The 27,867-nt window shown below is 39.4% G+C and overlaps 2 protein-coding genes across 6 annotated transcripts in view; both read right to left on the minus strand.

Annotated features, from left to right (window-relative positions):
• syngap1b (synaptic Ras GTPase activating protein 1b) overlaps positions 1 to 6,748 on the minus strand; it is a 153,786-nt gene extending 147,038 nt beyond the window's left edge. For 3 of the 4 annotated variants that reach the window (XM_055047236.1, XM_055047234.1, XM_055047230.1), the window contains exon 1: positions 6,271 to 6,619. In XM_055047236.1, the coding sequence (XP_054903211.1) occupies positions 6,271 to 6,292 (22 nt within the window). In that variant the 5' untranslated portion in view covers positions 6,293 to 6,619. Of the gene's footprint in view, positions 1 to 6,270; positions 6,620 to 6,725 lie in introns of those variants that run through there. The other variant, XM_055047232.1, reaches the window with a different exon arrangement.
• Positions 6,749 to 9,735: 2,987 nt separating this feature from the next.
• Positions 9,736 to 27,076, minus strand: phf1 (PHD finger protein 1). 2 transcript variants are annotated; one of them, XM_055047243.1, is made up of 15 exons: positions 26,528 to 27,076; positions 25,860 to 25,938; positions 25,693 to 25,774; positions 21,877 to 21,963; positions 21,126 to 21,220; positions 20,507 to 20,655; positions 19,647 to 19,742; positions 17,688 to 17,756; positions 17,472 to 17,595; positions 15,544 to 15,611; positions 14,469 to 14,600; positions 14,125 to 14,203; positions 11,900 to 12,063; positions 10,822 to 10,908; positions 9,736 to 10,602 (listed from the first exon to the last, which is right to left on the minus strand). In XM_055047243.1, the coding sequence occupies exons 2-15, from the start codon at positions 25,935 to 25,937 to the stop codon at positions 10,224 to 10,226; spliced, it is 1,689 nt and encodes a 562-aa protein (XP_054903218.1). In that variant the 5' UTR covers position 25,938; positions 26,528 to 27,076; the 3' UTR covers positions 9,736 to 10,223. The 2 variants fall into 2 exon arrangements, with proteins under 2 accessions (XP_054903218.1, XP_054903217.1); XM_055047242.1 differs by having other exon boundaries at positions 25,687 to 25,774.
• Between the last annotated feature and the right edge of the window lie 791 nt (positions 27,077 to 27,867).

Here is a 27,867-nt window from a genome sequence, read left to right on the forward strand (position 1 = left end):
TAATTTGGAGGCAAATAAAATACTCTTAGGATGAAAAGGAAGGTTTCCAACTCTTTTTTTATACTAAAGATTTGGAAAGTGTAACATCATATAATTTTCAGTTTAGCTTGGGCTACTAATTTTGTTTGACAATATATTGTCTCGGAAATTGTTGTGATAAATGATAACATCGACTATTTGAGATCATTTTCAACTTATATAATGATTATGCCGTGTTAATAAAAATTCACCCTCTCAAGGCTTTAGTCTTAAAGACTAAAGCCTTTTTTTGACAGTTGAAGACTTAACACTGAAACTGGAAGCTATTGTAAATATTCAAAATGAAAAACCACAACCAAAAACAATGAATAAAAAGGAAATAAAAACCACACACAACCAAAGCCATGCATAAAATGGATTATGAAGTCTCTGTAAACAAAATTGCCCTTCAAAAAATATTAGTCACTCATCAGGATGGAAATTATTGAGTACATTTTGATTTATCGTATAACTAATTGCTTAATTGCTTATTGAGACAGACTTAATTGCTATAATACCCATAAATAAAATCCAGTGCGGCCAATTGCCTTAAACAAGAAAGCAAATGAGTAAATAGAGTCTAACTGTTCCCTGAAGGCATCAGACATTTGTTAGAGAAACACAAGGATCACGAAAACAAAGGAACCCAGCAGACAAGCCAGGGAGGAAGTTATGGAGAAATCTTTGGCAGGGTTAAGATCTACAACAATATCCCAAGCTTTGAGCATCACAGAGTCCCTGTTCAACCCGTCATCTAAACATAGAAAGAGGATGGACCAACTGCAAACCTGACAACTGTTAGTCATGAACTCCAGGATTCAAGCCACCGCAGGGAAAAAAGCTACAAGAAATCCCTTTTGCAGATGGGAGACACGTCAAGTATGTGGAAGCTCTGCTCAGTTAAGACCATATTTGGACTTCTTGGTCTGTGCACAAAGAGCATCTCCATGGTGAAACATGGTGGTGGGAGGGATATGAAAGCTCATCAGAGATGATGGATGGATGCCAGGAACTAAATACAGGAAAATACTGGAAGAAAACCTTTAAGATGCAGCAAAGGCTTGGAGACAGAAGTTCACCGTTCAACAGAACAAAGACCCGAAACATGCAGCCAGAATCAGGAAATGGGTTATAATGACCATGCTAATGTGTTTAGACCTAAATTCATTTAAAAATGTTTGTCAAGATTTGAAAACTCTTGTCGACAGATGATCTTAATCCAGTATGACTGAGACTGAAATGGGAAAAACCTTCACTTACAAGACGTGCAAAGCTTTAAGAGACGAGAGTTTTCAGCATAGTGTTGGCTAATTTCAAATAAATACTGAAATGTTTTTTTAAACTTTTATTTGGAAACAAATTGAAAATGTATGTTTTTCCTTCCTGTTGATCTGAAAATGAACTACATTAAAATTATATAGAGGTTTGTATCTTTAATATAACAAAACCTTAAAAATTTGAAATGTGTGAAACTTCTTGCTAGGTGCTGATTGGGATGAATTTTGAGGATAAACAAGTTGTATTGTTTTAAGAAAATAGAACAAAGCACAGTGAAGGTTCTGCAGGACGTATAATTGACACAAAACTTGTTAAACTGACCGCTGCGCCCCATCTTCTCTGCACACGCTGATGACAATATAAAGTTTATTATGAGTGTCTCTGATTTACGAAGCAGAAGATCACAAGAGATTCATCACTGTCAGCCAAGAGGAAAATCAGACGATTAAAAACATATCAGTTCTCCCGTGGGCTCATCACTCGTCGACCGGAGTAGTAATTCAACAAAACACTTGAAAAGGTCCATGCAAAATGAATCTGCGCTGCATGCAGAGGGCCTACTGGAGAATGAATGGGTTTTCTCTTTTGACAGATCATGTAGTGCACCGGCCCTAGATGAATTTCGCGCATGCGGTACAGTAATAGCCTAACAGATGACGGTTCTTGGCACAGCCTGACCAGTGGAGGGGTGTAAGACAGTCCCTTATGTCACATGGGAGAAAGAGAGGGATGGAGAAGAGGGAGAAGAACAGTGCTGCAGTGCATTGGTGGTGTGCTGTCTCTTTAACTACGGTCATGCTTGACAGGAGCTGCTGGATCAAACTACTGTAAAATCGACAAGGCCAGGGATAGCTGTGTGGCCGGCTGCCTGCTTCCACACTGTCCATCTGCACTCATGGACACGTCCGTCAGCCAGGAGGAGAGAGATAGAGGAGACGCTGTGGAGGTAGAGAGGCATGTGTGGGTGGTTCATCGTGACGGGGGTCGACCACAGTGGAGGAGAGAAAGTAGAAGAAGGAGGAAGACTGAAGGGAGGTGTGAGTTTAAGGGAACGAATGAGGAAAAAGAAAAATATTTTGCCAAGATAGGAGGCCCATCGCTGCTGCTGCCTGCCTCCCACTAACTGCCTGTTCATGTGAGCCGGTACTTGGCATGACTGCAAATGGCTCGCCTGGTACATTAGCTGAGCACTCTCTTCAGAGTGGGCTTAGATGCATCTGCAACACTGTTCAGACCCCTCCACCATTCCCCATTCCCACCAAAACCCCCCCTACGCCCCAGTGTTGATGTGTTTCTCTCCACAGATCAATGGCAAAGGAATCAGCCCTCTTACCACATATTTTACCTCTGTACGTTGAGTCACTGTGCAGCAATAAATATCACACAGTGTTACATAATCGCCTCGAGTAACCATGGAGCTTCCAATGTATAGGAAAGATGGAGTATCTGTCTGGAGCACACATAGGAAATGCATTCAAGGCATTCGACTAATTTATTTTGGCTTCAAGTGTACAGTCAAATTTGACTGATTTTTTTAAACTTAAAGTGGTAGCTCACATTTGTTCACGTTATCTGCAGAGTATAACTCACATTGAATAGCTGTCATTTATCCGGGAATCAGAAAGTAACGACTTGTCTCAGCATTTTTCTGAAATCCAACAACTGCTGCCGATGCCGAAACCGATGCAGAAATCAGGTTTACGACGCCCGAAACTAAGTTCCTGTTTGCTTCAAAGTGTGACCTGAAGAACAATATCAAATGAATTAATGGAAACCGTCTTCAATCAGCACAGAGGAAAATAAATGGCACTCCTTAATTGGCTGCATTACAAACACCAGCGTAACAGGTAGCATCGCTGCTGGTTATTTTAGCTTCGGAAGTTTGATTTTCTTTACATTATTATAGATATGCTTCACAAAAAACCCAGAAACAAACACACAAAATGATTGATTTTACCGGAATAACTTATAGGTACACAGAAAAATATGCAAACATGTGAAGGGTCGACTGTACCATGATTTATACAGAAAGCACTTTGCAGCCATTCAGTGAGTATCTAGTTGTAATTTTACAGTACTAAGCTGTTTATCAGAAAAAAAATAATGCTTACACTGGAAATTGTTTTTACTAATCATGCTTTAATATATTTTTATTGTTTGTGCTACATTAAATTATATAATCTCTACCAAACTTAGCATTAATAAGAGAAAAAATGATCTACTGAAGCATATTTAGGTAGTTCAGTTGACAACTAGCTTTTAGTCAGCTAAACTACAAATGTTATAAAGCGCTAAATAAATCAGGCAATAAGAAATTAAATGCAATAAACTTCAACAATTTCTGAAAGAGCAACACTGACTGAAATTTATTTTAAAAACCTCTTAACTTTTCTGATGTTGCAATTTCTTGCCTTAGTTTACATCCACACAACTTTTTACAGCGAAATGATGTGTTTAAAGACAGAAAAGTGTGAGCATTTAGTTCTAATACACTGAATGTTTCCATATTTTACCTGCAAGTCACTTCTCAAAACCACTGAAAGGGGAACAAGCTATGGTAGAGCATTACTATTTACTCACCTTTTCCAGGTTTGTGTTACTCTCCTTTTTACATCAAATTTTGTGGGTTTTTGGCCAGAAACAAAACGACAAATTGATTGGAAAAGACCTGGAAAATGTTCAGTATGGTAAGCCTTTTGAGCTTTAAACATCCTGAATTTGGAGATGTTAGCGGCCTTTTTAGAAATGTTAACATTAAGTTATTATAATATACATGCAGAAACTTCTATTTTCAGCTAACTTTGCAAATCATTTGCATACAACCTTAAAACAACTTTATAATATCTGGACTTTTTGTCTCACCGACATGGTAAATATTGATTGTTCTCTCTCTCATACACACACACACACACGATGTGACCTCTCCTCCTGTTACAAATGAATATTGATCGCTCATAATAAAAAGGAAAATAAATATTCTAATATCTTCTTAAAACTTTCTGGAATAAAAATCTAAATGAGTTGGAAATTTTTTTTTTGAAGTTTTAAAAAGATTAGACATCCGGAACTGGAACCAACATTTGATTAGTGCATCTTGAAATGTAATCCAATTTGCAGAACGTGTTTGATGTGGGAAGTTTATTATTACTTTTTTGTGTAAAGAGTAATTATAATAAACACAATTAAAATTTGTAATAGACTTCGGTTTATTTTCTTTGTTCATGCATGAACTGGATTCAAACTGACAGAACAAAGTAGAGAAACTAAGAGAAATACCTACTGCTGGTAAGATATTGATTGTTAATAACTGCTCAATGGAAACTATCACTTCAGGATATAAAATACATCATGTTCTAAAACCTGAACTTTTTATAAAACTACAATTAAACTGTTTCTGTCATTGAATCTTGAAGGATACTAAATATTTTACTGAAAACCAAAAAAAAAAAACTGTTTCACAATATTATCCTACACAATTATTACTAATAAACACATTAATGTTGCTACTGTGAAATAATTAGCAAAACGGGAAGAGTCGGCAAAACTCTCTGCAGGTGTTCCCAGCTGGATAAAACACGATTTATTCCTAAAAAGGACAAATTATTGCAATCAAAGAGAAAAAGTACATCACTGGCAGATTTTGAAGGTGCGGCACTGTGCTCACAATTTCCTGGCAGTGACTCTCCGAGTGGGCTCACACACACGCACACACACACACACACACACACACACAGTGGCAGAGCATCTCACTAACCAGCATTATGCAACCAACTTCTATAGATGCATTTGCACAAGAGGGCATTTTGGCTCTTATCTGCTGTGCTCTGAGGGAATAAGAAGCGGAGTTAAAAGGAGGAGAGCAGGCTGCAGCCGTTACATTTGCTCTCTATTTTCATGTGTGGCTCAGATGTTGACTCCAGGGTCACTCCAGGGTGTTTTTTTTTTCCTTCTTTTTTAGTTTTAGAGTAGATATTTGGAGGCACAGTTGATTTTCCTCAAAGGATAAGAGGTCTGGTGCTACACACACTCCATTGGTTGGCTTCACCCTCACATGCAGCACTCCTCCACACTCTCCTAAACCCACACACAGATACGACAGGTACTCACACAAACCTGGACACCCCTCAGTCCTTCAGAGCTGCTCCCAAACTTTACGCTGCCCGTTGCACCTCATTGTCATCTGACTCTCCTCATTTATTTGACCCTCTGATCACAGGGACACACAGTGCAAACTGAGCGATCCAGGCTGGGGTGGATGTGAGGCGGCTCACTGCAGCACGCCTGCTCACATATAGCATTAGTCACAGTTGCAGAGCAGATACTGAGGGAATCTGGCTTTTACCGTACATTGAAGCGCCTTTCACCCACTCACACTGGCGTGTGAGGGAATGAAAGACCAGCAGCCAGAGAAGTGGTCATCTACATATTTCAGTGGGCCAAACTTTTTCTGAGACAGGATGGAGTCCATTCAGGTCAAAATCCTGCAAATATCTAAAATATTAAGGGCTGAAATCTCATAAACATCCTTTAGATCACGTTGTTCTTTTCGCAGCACACAGGAAGTGCGTGGAGATCATCTAACAAGTGTCTCTACAAACTCACTGGGAGTGGATTTTTCTAACAGGATCAGGATCATTTCTGCATGTATTCCTCATCAACGCAGCACAGCAGCCTGACACTATGACAGCAGCGCACACGCATCCCTTATTACGATACTATAATTGCGGCATGCACACCGAACAGACGCTGCGCCGGATCTCAGTGCGCGCCTGTTTGGGCATCTATCTACCAGGCACTCTGGGCTATCTGCGCGCACCTGTCGGCTATGGTGCCTGCTTACATTTCCATATGACAGTCAGGGAGGAGAGGGGCACAGAGAGAGACAGAGTGCGGATGGAGGGAACGGGGAGGAGGACAGAGAAGAGAGATGCAGTGGGGTGTCAAAAATTAGGAGGGGGGAGATCTCCGGCTTACCTTGGAAGGGAACATAGGACATGTTCCAAAAGCATCGGACGTGGGGCTTTGCGTCGCGGCGGTCTCTCGGTGCTCAGTACTAGGGAACCAAATTACAAAATAAATCTGGAATTAAAATAAATATTAAAAAAGCACGCGATAATACTGCTGTTTACGGCTGCAGTCGAAGAAGAAGAGGCCGATATTCCGCTGTGATAAAAACTGGCATCATAATCCACGACCGCTTATAAAGCGCCCGGTGCGAGGTGCATAAAAATACAGGATGCGGGAATATGGTGTGTGTGCGTGAGTGTGCGTGAGTATACGCGTGTTTATTTGCACGCTGCTGCTGAGGTGTGAGGGTGAAGCACGAGCGAGTGTGTGTGAGGGAGAGAGAGAGAGAGAGAGAGAAAGAGAGAGAGAGAGAAGGAGGGAGTATCGTGCACGCGCGTTTCTGTGTGTGGGCGCGCACTCACCCCAATATCTATAAAACTGAAATTCAACTCGCGCGTTTTTCAGTTCTGCGCGCGCCCCTTGAAGAAGACTGAGGAAGATGATGATGTTTGAGCGAAGAGTAAATTCACCGCTTCAGGCCGGAGAAGTCAAAGTCTGTCCGTGCGTGTGCGTGCGTGTGCGTGCGTGGATCTTATGATATAATTCACTTAGCTCATGATCAAAAGTGAGGAATCCAACATCAGGGTGTTGTCTTTTCATGGTTCCTTTACTGAGATCTAATAAAGTTGATACATAATAAATTAACAAATGCATTCTAATAAAATGGAAGAAATATTGTAGAAATTTCAACAGAAATATAGAAATTATTGTTAATATATAACCACAAATAAAGTTGAAGTGCACACATAATAAGTAAATAACTTCTGAAAAATCAATTGCATCCTAATTTGATTAAACAGTCATGTAGACGATTCAGATCACGATGATCAAAATGCCAAAATATTCACTGCATTGCATGGCTCAAACTTTGAGCACCATTCAGGACAGCAGGTGCACAAGAATTATGAATTAAAAAGTAACATACAGTTTGATTAGCTAATGTTGTGAATGTTTTACATTTTTTTATTTCTAAAGCAAAAATCATTCAATTCAAGAATCACTGTTAGAGAAATGAAATTATGTAAAGCAAGACTCCTGAGCAGGTGGATCCACCTAAATAAAAATGATGTTTCTTGTTAAATTCCTAATTTTCTTCACCTGTCAGAAACAAGTTCACTGTCTCTGCTTGCCTTTTATGTTTATGCAGTAGACAATAAAATAATGAATAAAGGAACTCTGGCATATTTGATATTTGAATATCATTCAACTAAAAATAGGCTGAAGTTAACCATAAGAAACTGGTGAGCCAAAATGGCGCCTGAAACTCGTTCGTGATGCATTTATGCTCCGTAAAACTTTCAAACTAATTTATGCTGAAAAATAATCTTGTCCATAAGTTTTGTAAGCCTGTGCGAACGTGTCCAGGTGAATTATTTTGAATAATAATCAGTTTAACGTTAAGCTTTTCAACGTTTGGAGCTTTAACCGTTAGAAGCATCTGACATGAGCCTGTGTTAAACCAGCATAGAAAGCAAATTCATAAAGATAAACACGTTACTTCAAAGTCATGTACCTGAATAAATGTTTGGTAAACATGTCACCATTCGCTGGTTTCTGTTTTGGATCCTCAATCACAATTTTTACCGTTTTTCCTGGAACATCGTAATTTCACAGGGACACTTGAATGCAGCAGACGAAGCAGCTGCCTTTAGGATGCTGAAGGCTCCATCTAGTGGTAAAATCTTGCCACTGCAAGCAAAGCTTATATTTAAGAAGTGGAGTTAAATTCTAGAAATATGTAAATACAGTTCTGTCAGATTGGGAGAGCACAGACTGGACCCCCATTGTCTCCGTTGAATGAATATTTCATATTTTTCTCAATGGATGAATATAAAATTGTGTATTAATCTAGTGGATGAATGTAAAATAGTGCAGCAGAAATGCAACGATCAAGCCATCAATCAAGCCATCTATAATTTGCTCTATTATGCTTCATGAAAATTTTGTATTGACACAAGTAATAAAAATATATTGATTTCTAAATATAATTTGATTACATGTTTGGTTTTTAGCAAAATTCAAGAAAATATCAGTGCAAGTCAGGAGCCTGAAGACATATTTTCACGTCAAAATGACAACAATAGCAGCAACATTTCTGGAGAGACATATCCCAGAAACAAAACAGAAATGTTGTGTTATTTGTCTGAATTTTCATTATTTGGCCCATCCATTCGTCTTGAGGTCTGGCGCAAACACAGGATGAACATCTGTCTTTTCCTGCTGGCAGCAGCCGCAAATTCTCAGCCACACACAAAGTAGCTAAATCCTCCGTCAGGACAAACTTGGCACTTCATCATCCCTATTTGAATAATTTACAAGGGTGTTCACAGTTGGATTTGTTTTTCATTTTAAAGAACAATACTGGGGATTGTTGGAAGTAGACCAAAAAGTTTTCATCAGTGTAATGGGTTTGTGTTTTTAAAAAACTCACCAACTTTCAGGTTGTGCAAATCATGAAGTAAGCTCTGTTTCCAATGTTTCTGCAAAACCATCCACTGACAATTACTTCACCTGTTTCTGATCTTGAATGTTGCTTCTGCAAAGAAACGAAACCACAAAAAATGCTGAGAGCTGTACTGTTATATTAAAGCATGGTAGTGGCAGTATAATGTAGTGTAAATGTTTTTTGGGGTTTTTTATGGGCTGGGACTGTGAATTTAGCAACAGTTGGAGGAAATATCAATGGAGCAAGACATAAAGAAAGAATTGTGGAAAATTCTTGACTTGCTTGAGTTTTGCAAAGATTTGTTTGGATGTTCCATGAGCAGGAACATTTTTCCTAAACACACAGCTAACAACCTTAAGAAACAGAAACAGTCAGATGTCCTATTGTTGCCTAGTTAGATCTAAATCTCAATCAAACTGGTTTGACTGGGATTTAGATTTAGTCTAATAGGTATTATGGAGGATTATTGACCCTAAGATGCACTGCTTGTTGGATTTCTTAAACTGTGATATTTGGAGATTATTTTATTGTTGTTTTTAACTTTTTTTTAAAAATTTGTTCCTCTGATTGTTGATATGCACAGCTTTGGTTCACTAACTGTTATCTTGAAACAGTTATCAGTATTAATCTCTCTTATTTATAGTCTTTAGTTTTCTGTTTTGAGGAGTTAATAAGAAAAGGTGTTCTATTTATACCACAGAAAAATTTGAATTGTTAACTAATCAAAATGTTTCGACATTGATCAACTTAAAGAGGAAAAGCATGGGAAAACATCTAAATAGAGGTAATGATTGTGGCATCTTGTTTTCTGATTTTTTTCTCCCCCTGAATAAAAAGACTAAAAATTAACTTGAGATTTTCCAATTTTTTGGGTAATGAAAAAGAAAATTTAATAAAAGTCACATTTAGTGAAAGAATCACTTTGTTTTATTTATTTTTTCACACAATCCAAATATTTCCCCATTTTGGGGTCAAAGTATCCATAGTGAAGCAGGAAAATAAACATTTCTCAGGTAAATCATAAATTAAAAACTGTAAAATACAAAAGAAACAGAAAGTCTTCTTCTAGTACCATGTACACCTGCAGCAGAGTATATACAGTATATAAACCCTTTGAACAGTTTTTTCCTAATAAGGGTGAAACACTGATAGATTATCTGGAAGTTGAAGTTGTTTCCATCATCACTGTAAAACATGATCAATGCAAAGGCATATTCCAAAGTTATAACAGTACAAATATCAGAGGAACACTAGCAAATAGGAACACCTAGTACTGAGGTTATAATGATGTCCAACTGAGGTGATACTATGAGAGAAACCTGGATCTGAACCATGTTTAGATTTTTTTTGTTCTTTACACACCGCCACATATTAAATACACATCAGTCCTGTGTCTCCGTTGTCCCAGTCTGCCTCAGTACAGACCCACGTTGTCCCACTCCACCAGGTACTGCACCTTCCCGTCTGGAGTCACGCGTCTTGCCAGGATCCTCACGGCCTCCCCTCCTCCTGCCCAGCTCCGGGCCACCGTCCTGTCGCCCCCGCCCACACCCACGCCCATTCCCGCTCCACTTTCCGCCCCACCACTGCAGCCTCCGCCGCCCGCGCCGCTCTGATACGGAGGAACGTCGCGCAGGATGAGGGGCTCCAGCTGCTTCTGGCCCGGCTGGTGCTGGTGGTTGTGTTGGTGGCTGTGGTGGTGGTGCTGGTGGAGGTGATGGAGATGGGAGGTTCCACTGGAGCTGAAGGGGTATGGGAAGCATGGTGGAGGTATTCTGCAGGTGTCCTCCATGCTGCGAGAGCAAACAGAGGCAATGATGTGAGCAATACAAAGTTTTTGACAGGGAAAGACTTGTCAAAACAAATAGCAATAAATGGTGAAATTCTTGTTTTGAGATCATTTAGAAGTTTCAAAACAAAAAACTATCAAAGATATGATTTTATTAATGCCCTAAAAATCATCCTGTGTCTCATAAAACTGTCAGTCAAAAGTTAAAAAGTGAATTTAGAACCTGTTGTAGTGATGAAGACCCCTGGAGAGAGGAGTGTTCCCATTGTAGGTGGTGTGGTACAGCGCATACATTCGCTTGGAAGGGGGGCTGTCGACGAAACAGACACAACATGCACCTCATTAAACTGCAAAAGAACTAATGATTATATCCAAATGCGGGTAAAGATGTTGTTACCGTATTTTCTGGACTATAGAGCGCACCATACTATGAGCTGCATCTACAAATAAAAAAAAAAAAAAAAAACTGGAAACCTGCATATATATAAACTGCTCGTGGTTTTCCATTAATCCGACTCCAACTAATTAGTTCACGTTCTTTGATTTCCAATTTTGACTTCCAATGATTCACTTCCTGCTAAAGAGCCCCCTGCCAGTTGAAGAAAAATCCGCACTGGGCAAAAAACCGCATGGTTCAAAACGTGCGAAAAAAGTAGCAGCTTATAGTCCGAAAAATAGGGCAATTAAAAAGCTACCAATTAACAGGCTTTAGGCTTTATTTTTATTGAGTTCTGTTAGTGTTTGTACTCCGTATATGTTGTCATTTGAGCACAATTTAGGTATAAAATATTCTTTTCAGTCCTGATTGAAAAAATATGATGTGACAAAAATTCTAAGTTTATTTGAATCATGCAGTGATTTTTTTCTGTAAAAAGCTTTTGTTGGGGTGTAAACGTTCAGGGAGATTCAGCCATACCAGGCATTGCTTAGAAGGCAAAAACGACCAGATAAAAAGATTAATATAAAGTAGGATGAATAGCATTAGTAAAACGATATTTGCATATTTAAAACAACACACTAAAAAAATCCACAATCAAATAGTCCAGCATACCAAAATCTAATCCAAAGGATCTTATATTAAAGTGACACAAGCTAAGAAATAAATACATCCTTAATGTATTATTTTTAAATAAAATTGGAAAAGTAAAACAAAAATCCAAAATTATTTCAGCATGTAATGATATGTCCCAATATAATAAAATACTGCTATAATTTGAATATAAATAAAGTTTCCAAATTTAAACGCATGTAATTTTATGTTAGTCAATTGGACAACAACTCCAGGGCAGAGGAAACCTTACCTTGCATCCATCTCCTCATCCAACTTCCTGGAGTTGTACAGGTTGGCTCCGCCCATGTAGCCATGGCAACATGGCAGCAGTTCCACTGGGTTGGCAGCGACCGGCGGCGGACGGGCCGGCGAACAGGCCGGCGAACAGGCCGGCGAACAGGCCGGCAAACAGACCTGCGAACAGAGGGATCAGTGTGAGAGGCGTCCCAAACACTGGCACCTCCATGAACTCCTAACAGGAAGTCAGTTCTAACAGGAAGTCAGTTTTGGAACATCTGGAGGCAGAATGTTGTTCAAGGCAGAAATTCAAATGATATTTTATGACATCAGTACAACCAGCGTAAAAAATGAACGTCTGAGTCGGAGCTGTTTCACAAAGAAAAATGGGCAACAATGTTACTTTCAATACGTGCAGAGCTGCTATAACTCCACTGACTCATGCACTCCACACTTTTCAAATTTAAATTTATAGAAAAGCTACAATCCCAGGCATCACTTTCCTTTCACTCCACAATTATCTTCCACTTCATGTTGCTGCAGTACGTAAAATTTTATTGTGCTTTCACACCAGCCTTGTTTAGTTCGCTTAAATCAAACTCCAGTCCGTTTGCCTAGAAAGTCCAAATCGTTTGGGGAGGAGTGAATGTATGATCCATCTCTGATGCAGACTAAAAACGTAAACTCTAATCTAGTCTTTAAGTAAACTGATGAAGTTCAAATGTACGTGGGAACGCTAAGTGGGCCAGAGAGCATTCTGGGTAAATACCAGAATGCCCTGGTATTTACTCAGTTCATTCTGGTATTTTTTACTAATGACAAAAGAGAAATCTTACAACTGCTAGAATCTGATGCTAATCCATGTTTGCTCAAATCTAGTGAAGAAGGAAGTTACGTTCATGTCTTCTTCAGAGTTTGTTGTTGTTTCATTCAACATTTTTGCAGTTGCTTCCACACAGTGCAGTCTACTGGACAACCAGGTAGGAAAACACCCTTAAATATAAGAAACAATGACGTTTGTAGTTATAACATGACAAAATCTAAAAATGCTCATGGATTATTGTTACTTTTTTCAAGGTACACTATAGTAGAGTAATTTTATCTATAAGTCCATGGTATAATTATCAAAGTTTTGTGGATAAAAATCTTGAAGCATTTTTATATTTTGCAGAACTTGGTGCCAAAAGGGTTGACATCCCATCATGTGGCGAAGTTACTGGTTAGTGAGGCAGCTCTCTGTCTCCCAACGACTCACAACAAGTACAAGCATCAGGATCATCAGATAGAGCCATCAGTCACAGGAAACATCATGCATGAGGTCGATTTCTCATCGCTGGACTGTGACATAGCGCCACGCCGAGTCCATTATTATTCCGTAGCATGTCTCTAATGACGGAGGACTATTACTCAGAGGCTCCAGCTAACGTCTGTGCCTTTAAACGCTGGTGCTCTGTCAGAGTTGCACTGTCAAGGTGCCAGCGCCACCTGGCCAAACTGTAATTTACTGCAAAGTGCGTTTGGAAGTGATCCCAGGCCATCAGCATTCCTACCCATCTCACTTTCCTCTCTACAACCAAGAGCTGCTCCTCAAAGACGGGCGGAGATTAGCATCAGTCAGAGGAGAACAATGAGGCCTGGATATGCCAGAAGAAAAAAAAAGAAGAAGAAGCAAGAAAAAAAAAAAGAGAGCTCTGCAGAGCGTATTGTTCCAGGATTAGAGTATGTGCACATACTCAGATCAGAGTGATGAGTAGGAGGAAAAAGGCACAAGGAGCATTCATAGTTAAGAATGCAGAGTATAAATAGCAACCACCACATGTGATGGTGCTTGTTTCAGAGCGATCCACCGGGAATTGGCTTTGATGATAATGATAAATGCGACACTGAACTGCAGGTGTTGATGAAATACAAGAGCAGGTTTTGGCAAGATTGGATTTGAATTATACATTTTACCGGAGCAACGCCACGTCTCTCACAGCTATTATTAATCTATCTGTGTACCCTCAAACATTACCATCCTGCAGGAAAAAAAGAGAACCTCAACAGAGGCACTGAACTGAGGAAAGGCGTAAAACTGATCTCCACGGTGAGATGAACCTTCGCGGCGTCGTCTGACTGACAGGTTGTTTGAGTTGCAGAGAGCATATGATAAAAAAATAAAAAGGAACAAAATATCAACGAGTTTGGTGTCCCACTCCTCCCCTGCATCCTCCCTCATTCTGAGACAGAGGTGCTGACCTGTGTCTCCATGATGCGACGCTTTGATTTACGTGAGTCCGACCCCCCCACTCTCCTCTGGCAGGACAGTGACAACGGGCTGAGGACAAGAAAAACATAAATTAGTATACAAGAAAAAACACCAGCATAATTTATTCATGTGTAATGTATTACAGTGATGTAGGACAGCAGCAAAAACTAAAGAAGGATTCAGAATGATTATGAATGAACATAGTAACAAAGTTTCACATTTTTTAGGAAAACAATGAGATTCTGACAGTTTAATGACACATTATGTGAGACTTCCAGAGTTTCACCTGAAAGATGAGAAGAAGAAAAAAGAAACTTGCTGTTCTCAATCTGACCTTTTGCTGTGGGTGATGCTGATGGGAGGATCGGTGACGAGAGGCGACGAATCAGAGGTCAGAGGAGGCGGAGCTCGGACCTGCAGCCCAAACAGACACTTCTTCTTCTTGATCTCCTTTCCAGAGACAAACCTGTGTGGCGGCAGAGGAACAGAAGTTACATTTCTGTTCTTTTCATCGTAATGAATTCACAATACATTGCAACAGTAATCACGCTTCACTTTGTTTTTCACGCTCTGTCATGTTGCAAACACAAATATACAAAGTTTTTTAATTGGTATTTTATGTAATACACAAACAAAGTACAGCACAGTTGTGAAGTGACGGAGAAATGTAACTCTTTAACAAAAGGATAAACATAACATCTTCCTAAGCAGTGGAAAAGTTGGATGAAGACAAGATTAATATGGTGGCATCGTTTGCTGTGTAGTCTAATAGATTCATCCACCCGAGTTGCTGATCTTTGCAGCTCCTCCAGATTTACCATGGGCCTCTCGGCTCTGGTTTGCAGAAAAAATTTAACCGTTTTTTCTAAGCAAATTGGAGGAACGGGATCTTAGGACAAATGCATTTCTAACTGCTTTAAAAATGATACTACATAAAATAAAATCCCAATAATTTTGACTGGAACGTGACAAAATATGGGAATGCAGCTTGAAGATGGGGATGAACAGTTGGAAAGCACAGTAAAGCTTTCTAACACAATGTTCTTCAGCTCCTGATGAGAAGCAAGACGTGGGAACACTTCAAAGGTAGTGACTCTGTAATTAACATGCACATAATTAGAAGAGACTTCGCCTGGAGAAATATGCTGTTTTATTTGGCTGCAAGGTTATTTTTAAACAACATTCAACAAAAATCTGGTTGAACCAGTTACATTGTTTTAGTTTTAATAATTTAATAGAGGTTAGCAGAATTTTGTGCTGCTTAAAAATCAAAATAATCTCTGTAAGTCTGTCAGATTCATTTTCCTGCCTCTTTATTCAAAGTCACACGTTTCGCCACAGCCCGTCTCCTCATCACTCCGGTCATGTGCGGCTGGTGTTTATTCTTCTCCTTAAACGCGACGACTCACCTGTCCTTGTGAGAATTGAGAGCGTTGAGGAGATTGTGACAGCGGTCCTGCCTCGGCGTGTCAGACAGCTGCAGGACGGAGACGAGTGAAAAGAAATCAAAGCAGTGTTCACGCAGCGGACAACGCACACCGACTGCATACGATTATTTTCTTTTACAGCCACTGACAGCTGTGATGCTGATATGAGAAATTAACTGGTGCAGCAACGTGGCAGGGAGGGAAAAAAAGCTGTTGTTCTGCGGTGACAGAACGAAGAAAACATTTCAAGAATGTCACTTGGAGTTGAAAGGAGAAATCTCAAAAATATGCAAAAAGCTCAGTTTATATGCCTTAATCATTCACATAAAATCAATCTGTGGTTCTGCATTTTGGCCAGTGATACCAGTGTTGTGGTTTTTAATCTTTGGAGTTATTATTTTCACATCTATTTCAGATCCAGATCAAATAAATGTAATTATTTATTAGTTCACCTTCCAACAAAACATATTTTAAACCTACTTTAATTGAATTAAGCAGAGGGAAAACTGTGAACAAGTTCATCTGAAACCACAACAATATAAAAGACAAGCTGATTGTGTTTGAAATCATTTTCTCTTCCTGGTAGCAATGTTCACCAAATTAAATCAAGACAATTAATCATCAAGACCTTCAAGTTATCAGTAATCTCCAAGATGTCACCTTCTAAGTGACCTAAAGCATCATGTTGCCACCAGAGCAGAGCTTATTCAAACAGGCAGCAAACTGGGCTTTTCTCTAACAAGAAGGAGAGCAATAGTGTCATCTGGTCAAGAAAAAAACATAAAAAACAGACTGAATTTTTACAAGAAATTTTAAAATTGGAAATTATATCACATGATGAATTTTCTTTTTGATCATGGAGTTGCTTCTAAACCTAAGGATCAGATTTTCTCTGCAACAATTTGGCGATTATTTGTGAATTTTTCAGTGCAACCAAGCACAAAAATAAAATAAAATAAAGTGGACGAAAAGTCAGATCATTAAGAAGCTGTGATCAGTTTTCAAAAAAATTAAGTTCGCTCTAAATTTGATTTATTTTAATCTCAGTGAGTTTTTATACAAATGTAATGAAAATTAAATAAAAAACGTAAAAATGTTTTGTGTTCAGTGCAGATCAATACAATAAATAAACTTTAAGGAAAAGCTTCAAGAACTACAAATCAAGTCGAAAAGATTGTAAAGTAAGTAACATATAAATAAATTAGATATTTCTGCAGCATTGTGTGCTTGTTGTTTACGTGAGAAAATAATCAAGTAACTGTAAGTCGTAGTATTCATCCATGAAGCAGTGGAAATAAATACAAAAGAAATAATTTGACTTCAGCTTTTCATTTTTTGTCAAATAATAACCACAGACATCAATCAATTTAAAAAAGGATTTTATGTAACTGAGTGAGAAATAGCGCTCACTATTGTGAAGTAGATTTTGGCATGTATTTATATTTAGCCAAAAACACCTGTGCCACACTTCTCAGATTTTTATCAGTAAACACAAAAGGTCAAAATGCATGTCCTTCTTCTTCACCAGTATGAATTATGCTCAGTTTTTCTACCACATTGAAGTTTGTGGTTGCAATGTGACAAAACGTGGTGAAATATTCAGCTGAAAGCAACACATAAACATCTGAAATACTAGATAAATAACTTCAGGTGAACAATTTTAAGAGGAAACTAAAAGCAAAGACGCTCAGGGTCATTCAGCTGAATTTTTATAACAGAAGATCATCAAAGAACTAAATACTTTAACTCTGCAGTGTTTCTCTGAGTTCCCTCAGAGGTCGACTATTACATTTTACTTTAATGCTGCTTAATAAGCTTTAAATCTCGCTTGTGAAAAAAAAGAAAAAAGGGAAGCCTGTAAGTATTTCACATCATTTCATCATTATGCTTAAACAGGGAAATATCAATACCGCGCCCAGGAGCAACGAGTCCCAGTTCTCGTTGGTGAAGGACAGGATTTCATGGTCGAAATCAAAGTATTTCCTCTTACAGCACAGCGAGAGGTGGTAGAGGACTAAATGAGCCAGGTCCACCCTGCAGTTAGAGAAAAATACTTTGTTAGTGTGGTTGAAAATATTTCCTACTTTATTTCTGATTTGTTATTGAAATTAAAAATCATTTCTAACCAGGTCATGGGCAGCCTCTGGACTGTCTCCGGTCCCTTTGTACAAACCGAACACTGGAACTGATAAAACCTGAAATAAACACACAGAAAAAAAAAACTGTTTTGTTTTCTTCTCTGGATAAAAATAAAACAGAGAGAGGTGTATCTTTTGAGATGATACCATTCAGCTTTAAAATCTGACCCTGAAACTTACTTACATCCTTTTATCTGCAAGAAGGTCACGGTGAGAAACGAGGCGCCTACATTGTGAGACGGCTGCACACGCTTACTATTCTAACTGTAAACTCGATCTTCGCTCCTCTTCCTTCACCTGCTCTGCAGATGTTCCTCCCATCCTGTCAGTCTCGATTTAATCCCTTCTTTTCTGCTCCCACTCGCACAGTTTGGTGTCAGGATGGGCGTAAAAAGCCCCACAAAGACGGGTAATTATAATGATAACTTCAGTGGATGGATGTGTTTTGCTTCGTGGAGCAGATGCTCTGGAGTGTGTCACTTTGAGCTGAAGACGAGCCGTTGTCCTCGTCTCACTGTGAACATTAACATGCACGCTCGCTAATCATTTAATCTGGAGGTAATTAAGACCGTTTGTTGACAAGTGAAGCCGTCATGGCGACATATTGATCAATTTTATTTTTCCCTCAGACCAGCATCTAATTCTATGATTAACGTGCTAATTAGGATCTTTGATTCATTGTTTGTTTACGTAATAAAACTGATAAATAGTTGCTGTTTCTAGCTATTTAAAAAGTTTTTTGTTGTAGTTACTAAACAAAGATCTCCAGGTAAAATGTCAGATTTTTTATGATTCAGTCTTAACTGAAAATCAAATAAATCTGTTGGAAGGAAAACAATAAAACACAACAAGCCCAAACTGATACGTTGATTCAGCTTCAGCTGCAGCAATCTTCTATTATCATGAATCTGATTAACATGAAATAAAGTTCAAGAGTTCTAGCTAAATTTCCCCAACTTCCAAATTTCTACTCTTTATGGAGTAAATAATTCCTTAATATTGATTTTTTTAAAAAGTTCTAGTTTCAGTGGTAGATTATTTCACTTGTTTCTCCCATGTTATAAATGAAATATTAAGGAATTACTTGCTTAAAACAAGCTTCTATATCTTGCGGAAAAGTTATTTGTAAATTAGTTTCTAGTCTTCAAAGGTATTTGCACTAAAAACTGGACCAGAAATACTTGGTAAGATTTTGTGTTTTTGCAGTTCAAAGCTGAGGTTTGCAGAGATGTTACACAAGATTTGAATGTTTCAGTCTGGAGACGTGTACAAAAGGTTTCTCACTGGAAAAAAAAAAGTGGGACAACAACAAGGCTGGAAATCTCCTGAGTTCTGTTCTGTATCTCTTATATCCGTACACAAAAATATGTTTCATATTTCTTTAAAATTAATCTGCCTGAGCTAAACTCTACCTGAACTGGTCCAACATGTCTGTCCTAATGAGAAAAGCGGTGAGACAGAAAACATTCAGAACTGGATGTAAATCATGCAGCTTCATGTCAGGTTGGATGAAGTTATTAACACATCCAAATACCAGCGAGCTTTGACCTGAAATGTTCAGACCTCCACTAGAAAGCTTTACAGTAGGTCTGTCTTACATCTGTATCAAAATAAGAATGACTTCAGGAAAAAAAGAATAAATAAACATTACATATCAAAGATGCTCTCATTTTCATCTCACACCTATGCCATCTTGAAAGAGATTACAATCTGCAAATTATTTAAAAATGACCAAACTTTTGGTACCCTATGCCGTTTCTTTCATATCTTGTAACATATTAAAACTGTTGAAAAAATATTGTTTCCAAGCTTTAAACATACAGAAATAAATACAAAAGGTGTGTCATGATTGTGTGAGCTCCTCCTGAGAGATGCTTATTTTCCCTCATTAAACTGTTCATAATTTATTTTAGCTATCTAGATGTTTTCCCTAAGTAAGTAACATACCTGTCTCCGTACAGCAATGGCTTTAACAGACACTGAGTGCAGGCCTCATGGAACCACTGACCACAGCTGCCACACTGCAGCATCTTCAGGTTCCACCTGCAGCCCAACAACAACAAAACCCATCAACAATAAACCCACAAACAAATGGACGTGTCCAAAAGGAATGAAGAGACCACTGCACCGGACCCCAATGAAAACCTCATGGCTATTCCACCGGATAAAACATTAGCGTTGTTGTTTCTAAATGAAGATGAATTCTTTTCTTTTCATTATTTGAGGTCTGAAAGCTCTGCATCTTTTTCATTACTTTATAAAATAAATAAATACTTTAGTTGTCAGTAGTTCATAGAATAAAAGAGCAATGTTCATTTTACTCAAACATATATCATTAAGAGTAAAATCAGAGAGCAGATCATTTTGCAGTGGTCTCTTAATTTTTTCCACAATTGTATACACATAACCAGATTAATTCATGAAGTTAAAGAGTGTACCTACAAACCGCATTAGTTGGCACTGCTGGTAGACATGTCTGAACAATTAATACATTTATATTTCATTTCAGTAGATTAATCTCAGATTGTATCGGTCATTGCTGGTAATGATCCAAATCAACAGTAATGGTTCCTTGTTGGTAAGTTTATTGATGCATTCTTTTACTCTTTTTCATTGTGCATTTGTGCTATTTCCTAGAAAATTGCCAAGTTTTGGTCTCTTTATCTTCTGAGTTCATCAGTTTGCTTTTGTTGAATTTACATTCACCTGTGATTATCCAGTCCATTTGTGTCTACCCATCAAAAACACTTTTACCAGAAGAGCCAAAAAACATGGAGGGTTTTGTAGTCAGAATTGGCCCCACTCACTCTCCAGGTCCGGCGCAGTAGCAGTAACACTGCTGCTGGTTGGTCAGATGCTGAGGATCCCAGTCTAAGGACGACAGCTGGTAGGGAAGCCGGAGTTTCATGAACTGCATGAGTCGGGCGAAGCGTCCGCGTTTCAGAGCTCCGCCTCTCTGCAGAGACAGTTTCAGGACAGAGATGGTTGCTTTCGTATCGCTCTCATATCAGTAAGCAGATCAGGCTCGATTATAAGATGGATGTTTGTCTCATTTCATATTAGGTCAGCTGTGAGAGATGGAGTCTGAGACCAGATCAGAGGATCTGGACAATGAGCTCCGCTCCATTGACCGATTAATAATGAACCGACTTCTCTCTCATGTCTACCGAAACAGAGCACATGTGATGGATTGATTTTTAATGTGCTCCTCTCAACTCCACTGAAGCATAAATATAAATATTGACTGCTCACAATTTCTCTGACATGGCGCGGAACATATTGAAGTCAACACTGAGAAATTCAGTGAGATTCTTGCTCCAATAAACACATTTTTCGCCTCACACATTACCATGTGGATAGATATATTTGACTGGATTTCTTAGCTCTTTTAAAAAAAATGTGAGACGGGGAGATTAGCAGCCTGACCTTGGTGGCGACAGCAAAAACACATTGTCGACAAATCCAGGAGTCGCTGTCAGCTTCTGGCTCGATGGTTGGTGTGTGGCACTCCGCATGATAACCTGTAATGGGAGGAGGAGGCAGAGGGTTTAAATCATCTTTGCAGGACAGAAAGCCTTAATGACAGTAATAACAGGCCTGATCCATTTTCACTTCTTTACGAGTTCATTTCCGAAGCAATGCAAAACATCCAACTGTTGAATTTGCAAATAAGAAGGAGAGTTCACCAGCATTATTCCAGAAAACAGACGGTCAGCATCTTTGCTTGAGGAAGACATGATGGTAAAATCTCCCACCGTGTCCTGATGCTACAAAGTGGGTCCAGATTTATTTCAGCTGCATTTATCAAAGATTTTAGCATTTGTACGTTCTACATGGATGGATGGATGGATGGATGGATGGATGGATGGATGGATGGATGGATGGATGGATGGATGGATGGATGGATGGATGGATGGATGGATGGATGTAGTTTTACATGTTAGCTATGAAATGTTTAGTTTCTTCAAGCTGAAGTTAAATCTATAAGTTCTGTGTCTCTTGATGTCTTATTTATTTTCCCTCCCCTGTGAGAGCGGATTCGACAACTCTTCGCCATCATTTATGATATGCGGCTTTCTGTGTTGTTATTTACCATCCTGTGTCAAACCTTCAAGGTCACTACCGGCTCTGACGGAGAAGCAGCGTTGACAGAGCATGATGAGGCATGCCTCCTTACCGTGGTGACATTTAAGACAATTTATGAGGGGTTCTTTAAGAGGCGGGGCGTCACAAATACAGCAAACTTCTTCCACTCCAGCAGCGACTGAGGGACACAGAAAAACAGAAGGGAGGGGACGATGTAATTGTGAGAGGAAGTCAGAGACACACAGAGAGAGAAAGCTGTCAGCTGCATTAATTTATGTATATTGATTCACATCCCTGCCACCTCATTGATTTCAGAGTCGCCTGCACCTTTGGTTTGACGCGCTGATGTGCAGCCTGATCCTAACAAGTGTCCAAACTCCCCTTTGACTCAACATGAGGTGGGAAAGGAGAGTCCTCTCCCTGAAGGCTCATTACTCTAATAACTTCATTAATTGAGTCTAATAATCCAGAAACAAGAAGCTTTCACAACGGGCTTAATGCAAATGTGAGTAAATATGTATACATTTAGCATTTCAAGATGACAACAAGAAAATTAAGGCAAAAAACAAAGAAAAATCTGAAAATGCTTCTTTAATTTCAAGTTGACTAAGTCACTTTATGCATTTATTCAAAATAAATATTCAAACTTTATTTTTTCACCATTAATATAGATTCCTAGACGTATCAAGATTCTGCATAAAAGCTCACATTTCGTCAAATTGTAAAACCCTTGTCTGCACTTTCAGCACATTAACAGGAAATTGTTAACTGGATCAAACAATAAAGGTGCATTTCACAATATTGTGTTAGCCCTGATCTGTCACATGTCCACTAGCGTCTGAGGTTCAGATTAAATGTGCTGACGTGTCTCAGTGCTGTGCTGCTGTGATTGCTGCCTCCGACAGGCTAAAAGTAATAAACCCAGGCAGTGCACTGCAGCCATACATTACCTGTTAACTTTTCCGTGTACAGAAGGAAAACTTATTATTTGGACAAACAACATTCAAGCATGATTCAATCAGCTAAAGTACAGCGCGCCTCTGCAGCAGCCCTGCATCTCCAGAATCAGACCAAAGAAGGATCGTTTCAAAGCGCTTACAGTAAAAAAAAATAAAAATTCAACCAAACATGATGACATGTCTGCGAAACTGTCAGCAGTTTAAAATGAATGAGACGCATGTTTCTGCCTTTTCCATCATATGTCTCAGCAGAGAGAGAAAAAAAGAGCTCCAATCAGGTTTATAAACTTTTACAACTAAGAAACTTTAACCAAAGTAAAATAATACTCATTTCCACAAAATAACAAAAATCACAGCAATTTGTGACTCCAGGAAATTAAAATGTTATTTGAACTACACAAATTTCTCACTCTCGAAGATTAATAAATTCATTCAAAACCTAACAAGAACACACAATTATTTCTTAAAAACTAATTATATCCTAAGTATATAAATTCCTGTTTCTTTGTTGCTGTTTTCCATGCACAGTTTGCCTGAACACCTAAAACAAGACGCTGATGAGAGCGTTTATTATTACTCTCAGAAGTCCATGACTTATTAAGAATTGGTATTTTGGAGCTGAGGTGGGTGATTAAAGTTTTATTTTCATATATTGCGGTACTGTGGTGAAAGCAATCAATGTGAGAATAATAACTATTTATTACTTCTTTTTAAGATAACTGTATGATTGTTGCTACATAAACGCCGCAATCATAGCGCAAGCAAAATAAAACATATTTTTAATTAGCTTAATTAGGTTTGTCTCAGTAAAGAGTGGATGAGATATTCAAAATAACAATCCTGACAGGTTATTTAACATCTTAACATCAACTGGAAGGTACTGTGACAACAATAAGTTAAGATTGATCAAGATAAGTAATAAACAGTACAACAAACTCCCACCCTAAAATTAGAGTGATTTTATTTGCATTAGGCTCATAGTAAGCTCAAAATATAGCTAGAAAAACAACGATAATGCCCCTAAAATCAAAGGTTTACATGCATCACCAATTCTAATATCCATTACAGTTATCGCAAATATAAAACGTGCCAAGAGTTACAAGTATAAAATAATTTATTCGCATTTTGACAGCTTGTCTGTAATTAAACTGGTGAAGATGCTCCAAGAGAGAAATATTTTGTTTTCAGTTTTTATTGCGACATTAAATCAGGCTAAACTTTTACTGCTTCAGCTCTGTTACGATACCTGAAATATGACTTTTAGAATTTTAGATATTATAGTTTAATATATTTCTTCAAATTCAGAAGTTTAGTTACACTAAGAGTCTTTTGATGGGTTAATTCATAATATTTTACCTGGATGCATACTGGTGGACGTATTTAAAGGCGACACAAACACAGTGCTTCCTTTTGTGACTTAAAATCTGAATTATTAGAGACTTTAGCAAGAGAATTGTGGTTCTTCACAATTGACTTTCTAGAAAGATGCCACATTTATCAGTTAGAACAATTATAGAGAGAGTAAACAGAATGAGAATGTTCAGTTATCATACTGTTCAGGAAAGAGATACTTTCTGTGTCATGGAGATTAACAGGTTTTGGTGTCAAATGTTCAAATCAACCCCGGAACAAAAAACCAAAAGACCTTGTGAAGATGCTGACTGAAGCTGTTAAGAGAGAGTCATTATTCACAGCGAAACAAGTCCTGCACCGACAGAGAGGAAAGAGCAATTACTCAAAAAGCAACATACCTGTCCCGTAGTCTGATGGAATAAAAACTGAGCTGTTAGCCCGCATGAATATTGTCACATTTGGAGCAAAACAGCGACAGACTGTAAGTCTTAAGCATGTGGGTGTAAGCATTATGCTGGGTTAGTGGTTTGCTGCAGGAGGGGCTGGTGCTCCTCACAAAATCCATTAGGAAGATTTATATGGAAATAGTGACGCAACATGTCAAGACAGCAGCTGGGAAGTTAAACACAAAAAGGTTTTCCAAATGAGCAGCGACCAAAAAACCAAGCAATAGCTTAATTATCAAGTGTCTTAAGGACACAAAGTTAAGATTTTGGAGTCACAAAGCCCTGGTCTCCATCTCAGAGAAAAATGTTTGCAGAGCTGAAAAAAATATGGGAACAACTTATAAACTTGACCCAGTTAAACCAGTTCAGTCAGGAGGACAGGGCCAAAAAGATAACAGTATGACCCAATTCACACAGTTTAAAAACAAATCTATAATATGTTACAGAAATGTTAGCCTGGATGTTGCCTTCAAAAGCAAGAAGGGAGATTCTCATCTCCCTTCTGTGCTTTGTCAAAGTTTTCTCCCATTGACTTCAATTTCTCCAGTAGAATTTCAACAGGGCCTATCAGTGAACAGAAGGAGGAGCCGTGATTGATGATGCTTTATAATTGTAGTCCTCCAATACAGGGTTGTGGTTTGGCAATGGCAGCAGAGGAGGTCTGCGGGCAAAGATGTCGGGGTCGTTCATATCACAAGTAATTTCCAATGAGCTTCAACGAGCTGGCGCTTTACATGAACCACAGCTGAACGTTAGGGATTGGGTAAAATCATTTCAAACTTCAAAAGAGTCCATACCTCCAGCAAGCAATCCTCTCTCAACTGTTTATGTGATGAATCAAACCTTTCATCACAATCATTTCAAGGCTAAGAAAATACACGTGAACTTCTCAGTTTGAAAGAAGTTGAAAAATCTTTAGAAAAGTCCCTTTTATTGTTGTGATATTTAGCAAATAGAAAAGATTTCGGCAAGCCCATAACAGAAATACTTTGTCCAGTTTCACCTACTGTAAAAAAAAAAATGGCTTCAGCAAGGTCTTTGGCTGCTGCTAAGTCTATGCTACAGAGAGATTTTTCTCAATGGAAAAGTTCTCCCAACACAGAAAGCTTTACTCCACCATCAGAGGGAAGAGGAAGCAGTTACTCTTACACGAGTGAATGTCCTTTCTCAGAACCCAGAACTCTGAGTTGTCCTCGAACCTCACCAAGCAGCACTGCTTGACTCCGTCGACCTGAGGACGGGGGAGAAAGGAGGAGACAATTATGGGAATCTTTCAACACACGGCCACTCGAAAAGTATCTTCCCAACACACTTACTCTCTTCACATTGCCAAGGTACAGTAGTCCATCACTCCAACGAGCCAACACATCATCTCCCTCACTGACTCCCCCCATCCTGAGGGGAGACACAGAGAGGAGAGAGCAGGGCTTGTGTGAAAATGGAAATCCGATTTATCCGTTGAATACTTTGCTGCTGCTGCTGACATACAGGGTTTATGTCCCCCCAGTCTCTCAGACAGCTGGCTTTCAGTCCAAAGGGGTTGAAATTTCGTCCAAACACACACGCAAACACACACACTCCTCTTCTTCAGACCTGAGCATAGCGACAGCCTGTATCCACCAGAGTGAAAGATGAGAGTGAGTATACACAACCAGAGAGCAAGACAAATGATTACTGCACACATCAAACACACGCACACGCACATAGGGGGGAAAAGCACTGCATGATGACTGCTGCAACACAGTTTAACTGGATGCAGCTACTTGAAGCATCTGCCTTGCACTTTGCTCGCCGTCTTCCTCGCCTCCTTTCTCAACAGCTTAAAAACTTGAATAGATGCATGAAGCGACTCCTCGGGCATTTTGTCTTTTGCACACTGAGCATTTGTTCCAGTGCATGCACACATGTCAGTGCAGACGCAGCATGCAGAGCGGCGTTATCAGATGGAGAATTGAACAGTGGGGGCTGGCCGGCTGAAGGGTACCTGTCAAGTCGAACTCCTTTCCGTCGGGGTCACTGGGATTCCTGGACAGGCTGGACATGAAATGCCCTCATCAGCTGTGGATGTCCAATTACTGCCAGCTCCGATGCGCAGCGTGCTGGTTTGCAAAAAGTGGCTGGTGTGCATGTATGTCTCTGTCTGTGCCAGGCGCCTCGCTCTGAGTGTGTGTGAGTGTGTGTGTCAGTCAAACCGTCAGCAAGGAGGAGGAGGTGGAGGAGGAGGAGGCGACTGTGACTGTCCGTCCGTCTCTCAGACTAGTTTGTCCGTCCTTTCTCCGCGGTGCCGTTTCATCATGTCGCTGTTGCTCCCTCACCCCCCACTCTCACACCTCACCCCTCTCCCAGCCGCCGAAGCTTATTAAGGCGGATTTTGTCTGAGCTGCACCGGAATCAAGCCGCCAGAGACGCCATCATCCCTCTGCCTCTCGCCCTCCGCCGACTTGTTGTGACGCAGACATAAAACACAGAGCTATCGTGGGAGTGGGTTGGTGGGGGCATCCAGAGGTGTGGGAAGTATGCTCGTGTAAAGGGGTGTGGGGGGTCCTTGCTGTCTGAGAGCGTGACCCTAAAATGATTGTGACACAGGAAGTGAAGGATGCAGGGTTGCAGCGCGCGCGGTGACAGGGGCCAATTAAGCGGCCAATTAGTGACTTTAGCCGCCTCATTAATTGGTCTCCGACAAGAAGTAAGATCCAAGTTTAGGAGGAGAGAGGGAAAGTTTTCAAACGGAACAAAACTGAGACCAGCACTTCAAAGGGTTCGGATCTGAAGCCTCGGTCAAAATGAACTTAATGCTTCTTTAATAAAGTGGCTTTCTGAAGGCTTCTGTAACAAAACGCATGCTTTCATCTTCCTGAAAAGAAAAAAAAGGCATCTGTTTGAAAATAAATGATGAGAAATCCTGAGGTTTTGGTGTGACCTTGCTGACAATGGAGGGAAAATAAAAATATTTCCTGCACATCCATCTGATTTTGGGGGGTTTGGTTGAAAATAACACACAGTACCTTATTATATCTAATACAATTCTGTTTTCCAATTGAACAGATTGCAAATGTTTAAATAAAAACGCTTACAGTAAAATGATCGTGTCGGCATATTGGCTTATTCTCAGTTGGTTTTTCCCCCTGAACCATCTCGTGACTTGTTGTTCATTTCTTACACGTTAAATATACCACCAGTCAGTCAGACGTGGTAACGCCGCTGTATACGGTTCAAAATGGCCCCTGGCACATTGAAAATAAAAGGTGGAAGTTCACTTATCCATGTGCGACCGCTGGAGGGCGCCTAACTACCAAAAACTCTGGCTGACTGTTGATGTTCAAC

The sequence above is a fragment of the Poeciliopsis prolifica genome, unplaced genomic scaffold (assembly GCF_027474105.1).
Source record: "Poeciliopsis prolifica strain line A6 unplaced genomic scaffold, Auburn_PproV2 SCAFFOLD025, whole genome shotgun sequence".
In the NCBI taxonomy this organism is placed as follows: Eukaryota; Metazoa; Chordata; class Actinopteri; order Cyprinodontiformes; family Poeciliidae; genus Poeciliopsis; species Poeciliopsis prolifica.

What these genes read in the sequence shown, in the direction of transcription:
- phf1 (XM_055047242.1), bottom strand. Translation starts at nt 25,937, where the DNA reads ATGGGGGGAGTCAGTGAGGGAGATGATGTGTTGGCTCGTTGGAGTGAT. An exon ending in TTTTTGCTGTCGCCACCAAG is followed by an intron (nt 20,656 to 21,125) that starts GTCAGGCTGCTA and finishes CTGTCTCTGCAG; the next exon opens with AGAGGCGGAGCTCTGAAACG. An exon ending in AGCATCACCCACAGCAAAAG is followed by an intron (nt 14,204 to 14,468) that starts GTCAGATTGAGA and finishes TCTTGTCCTCAG; the next exon opens with CCCGTTGTCACTGTCCTGCC.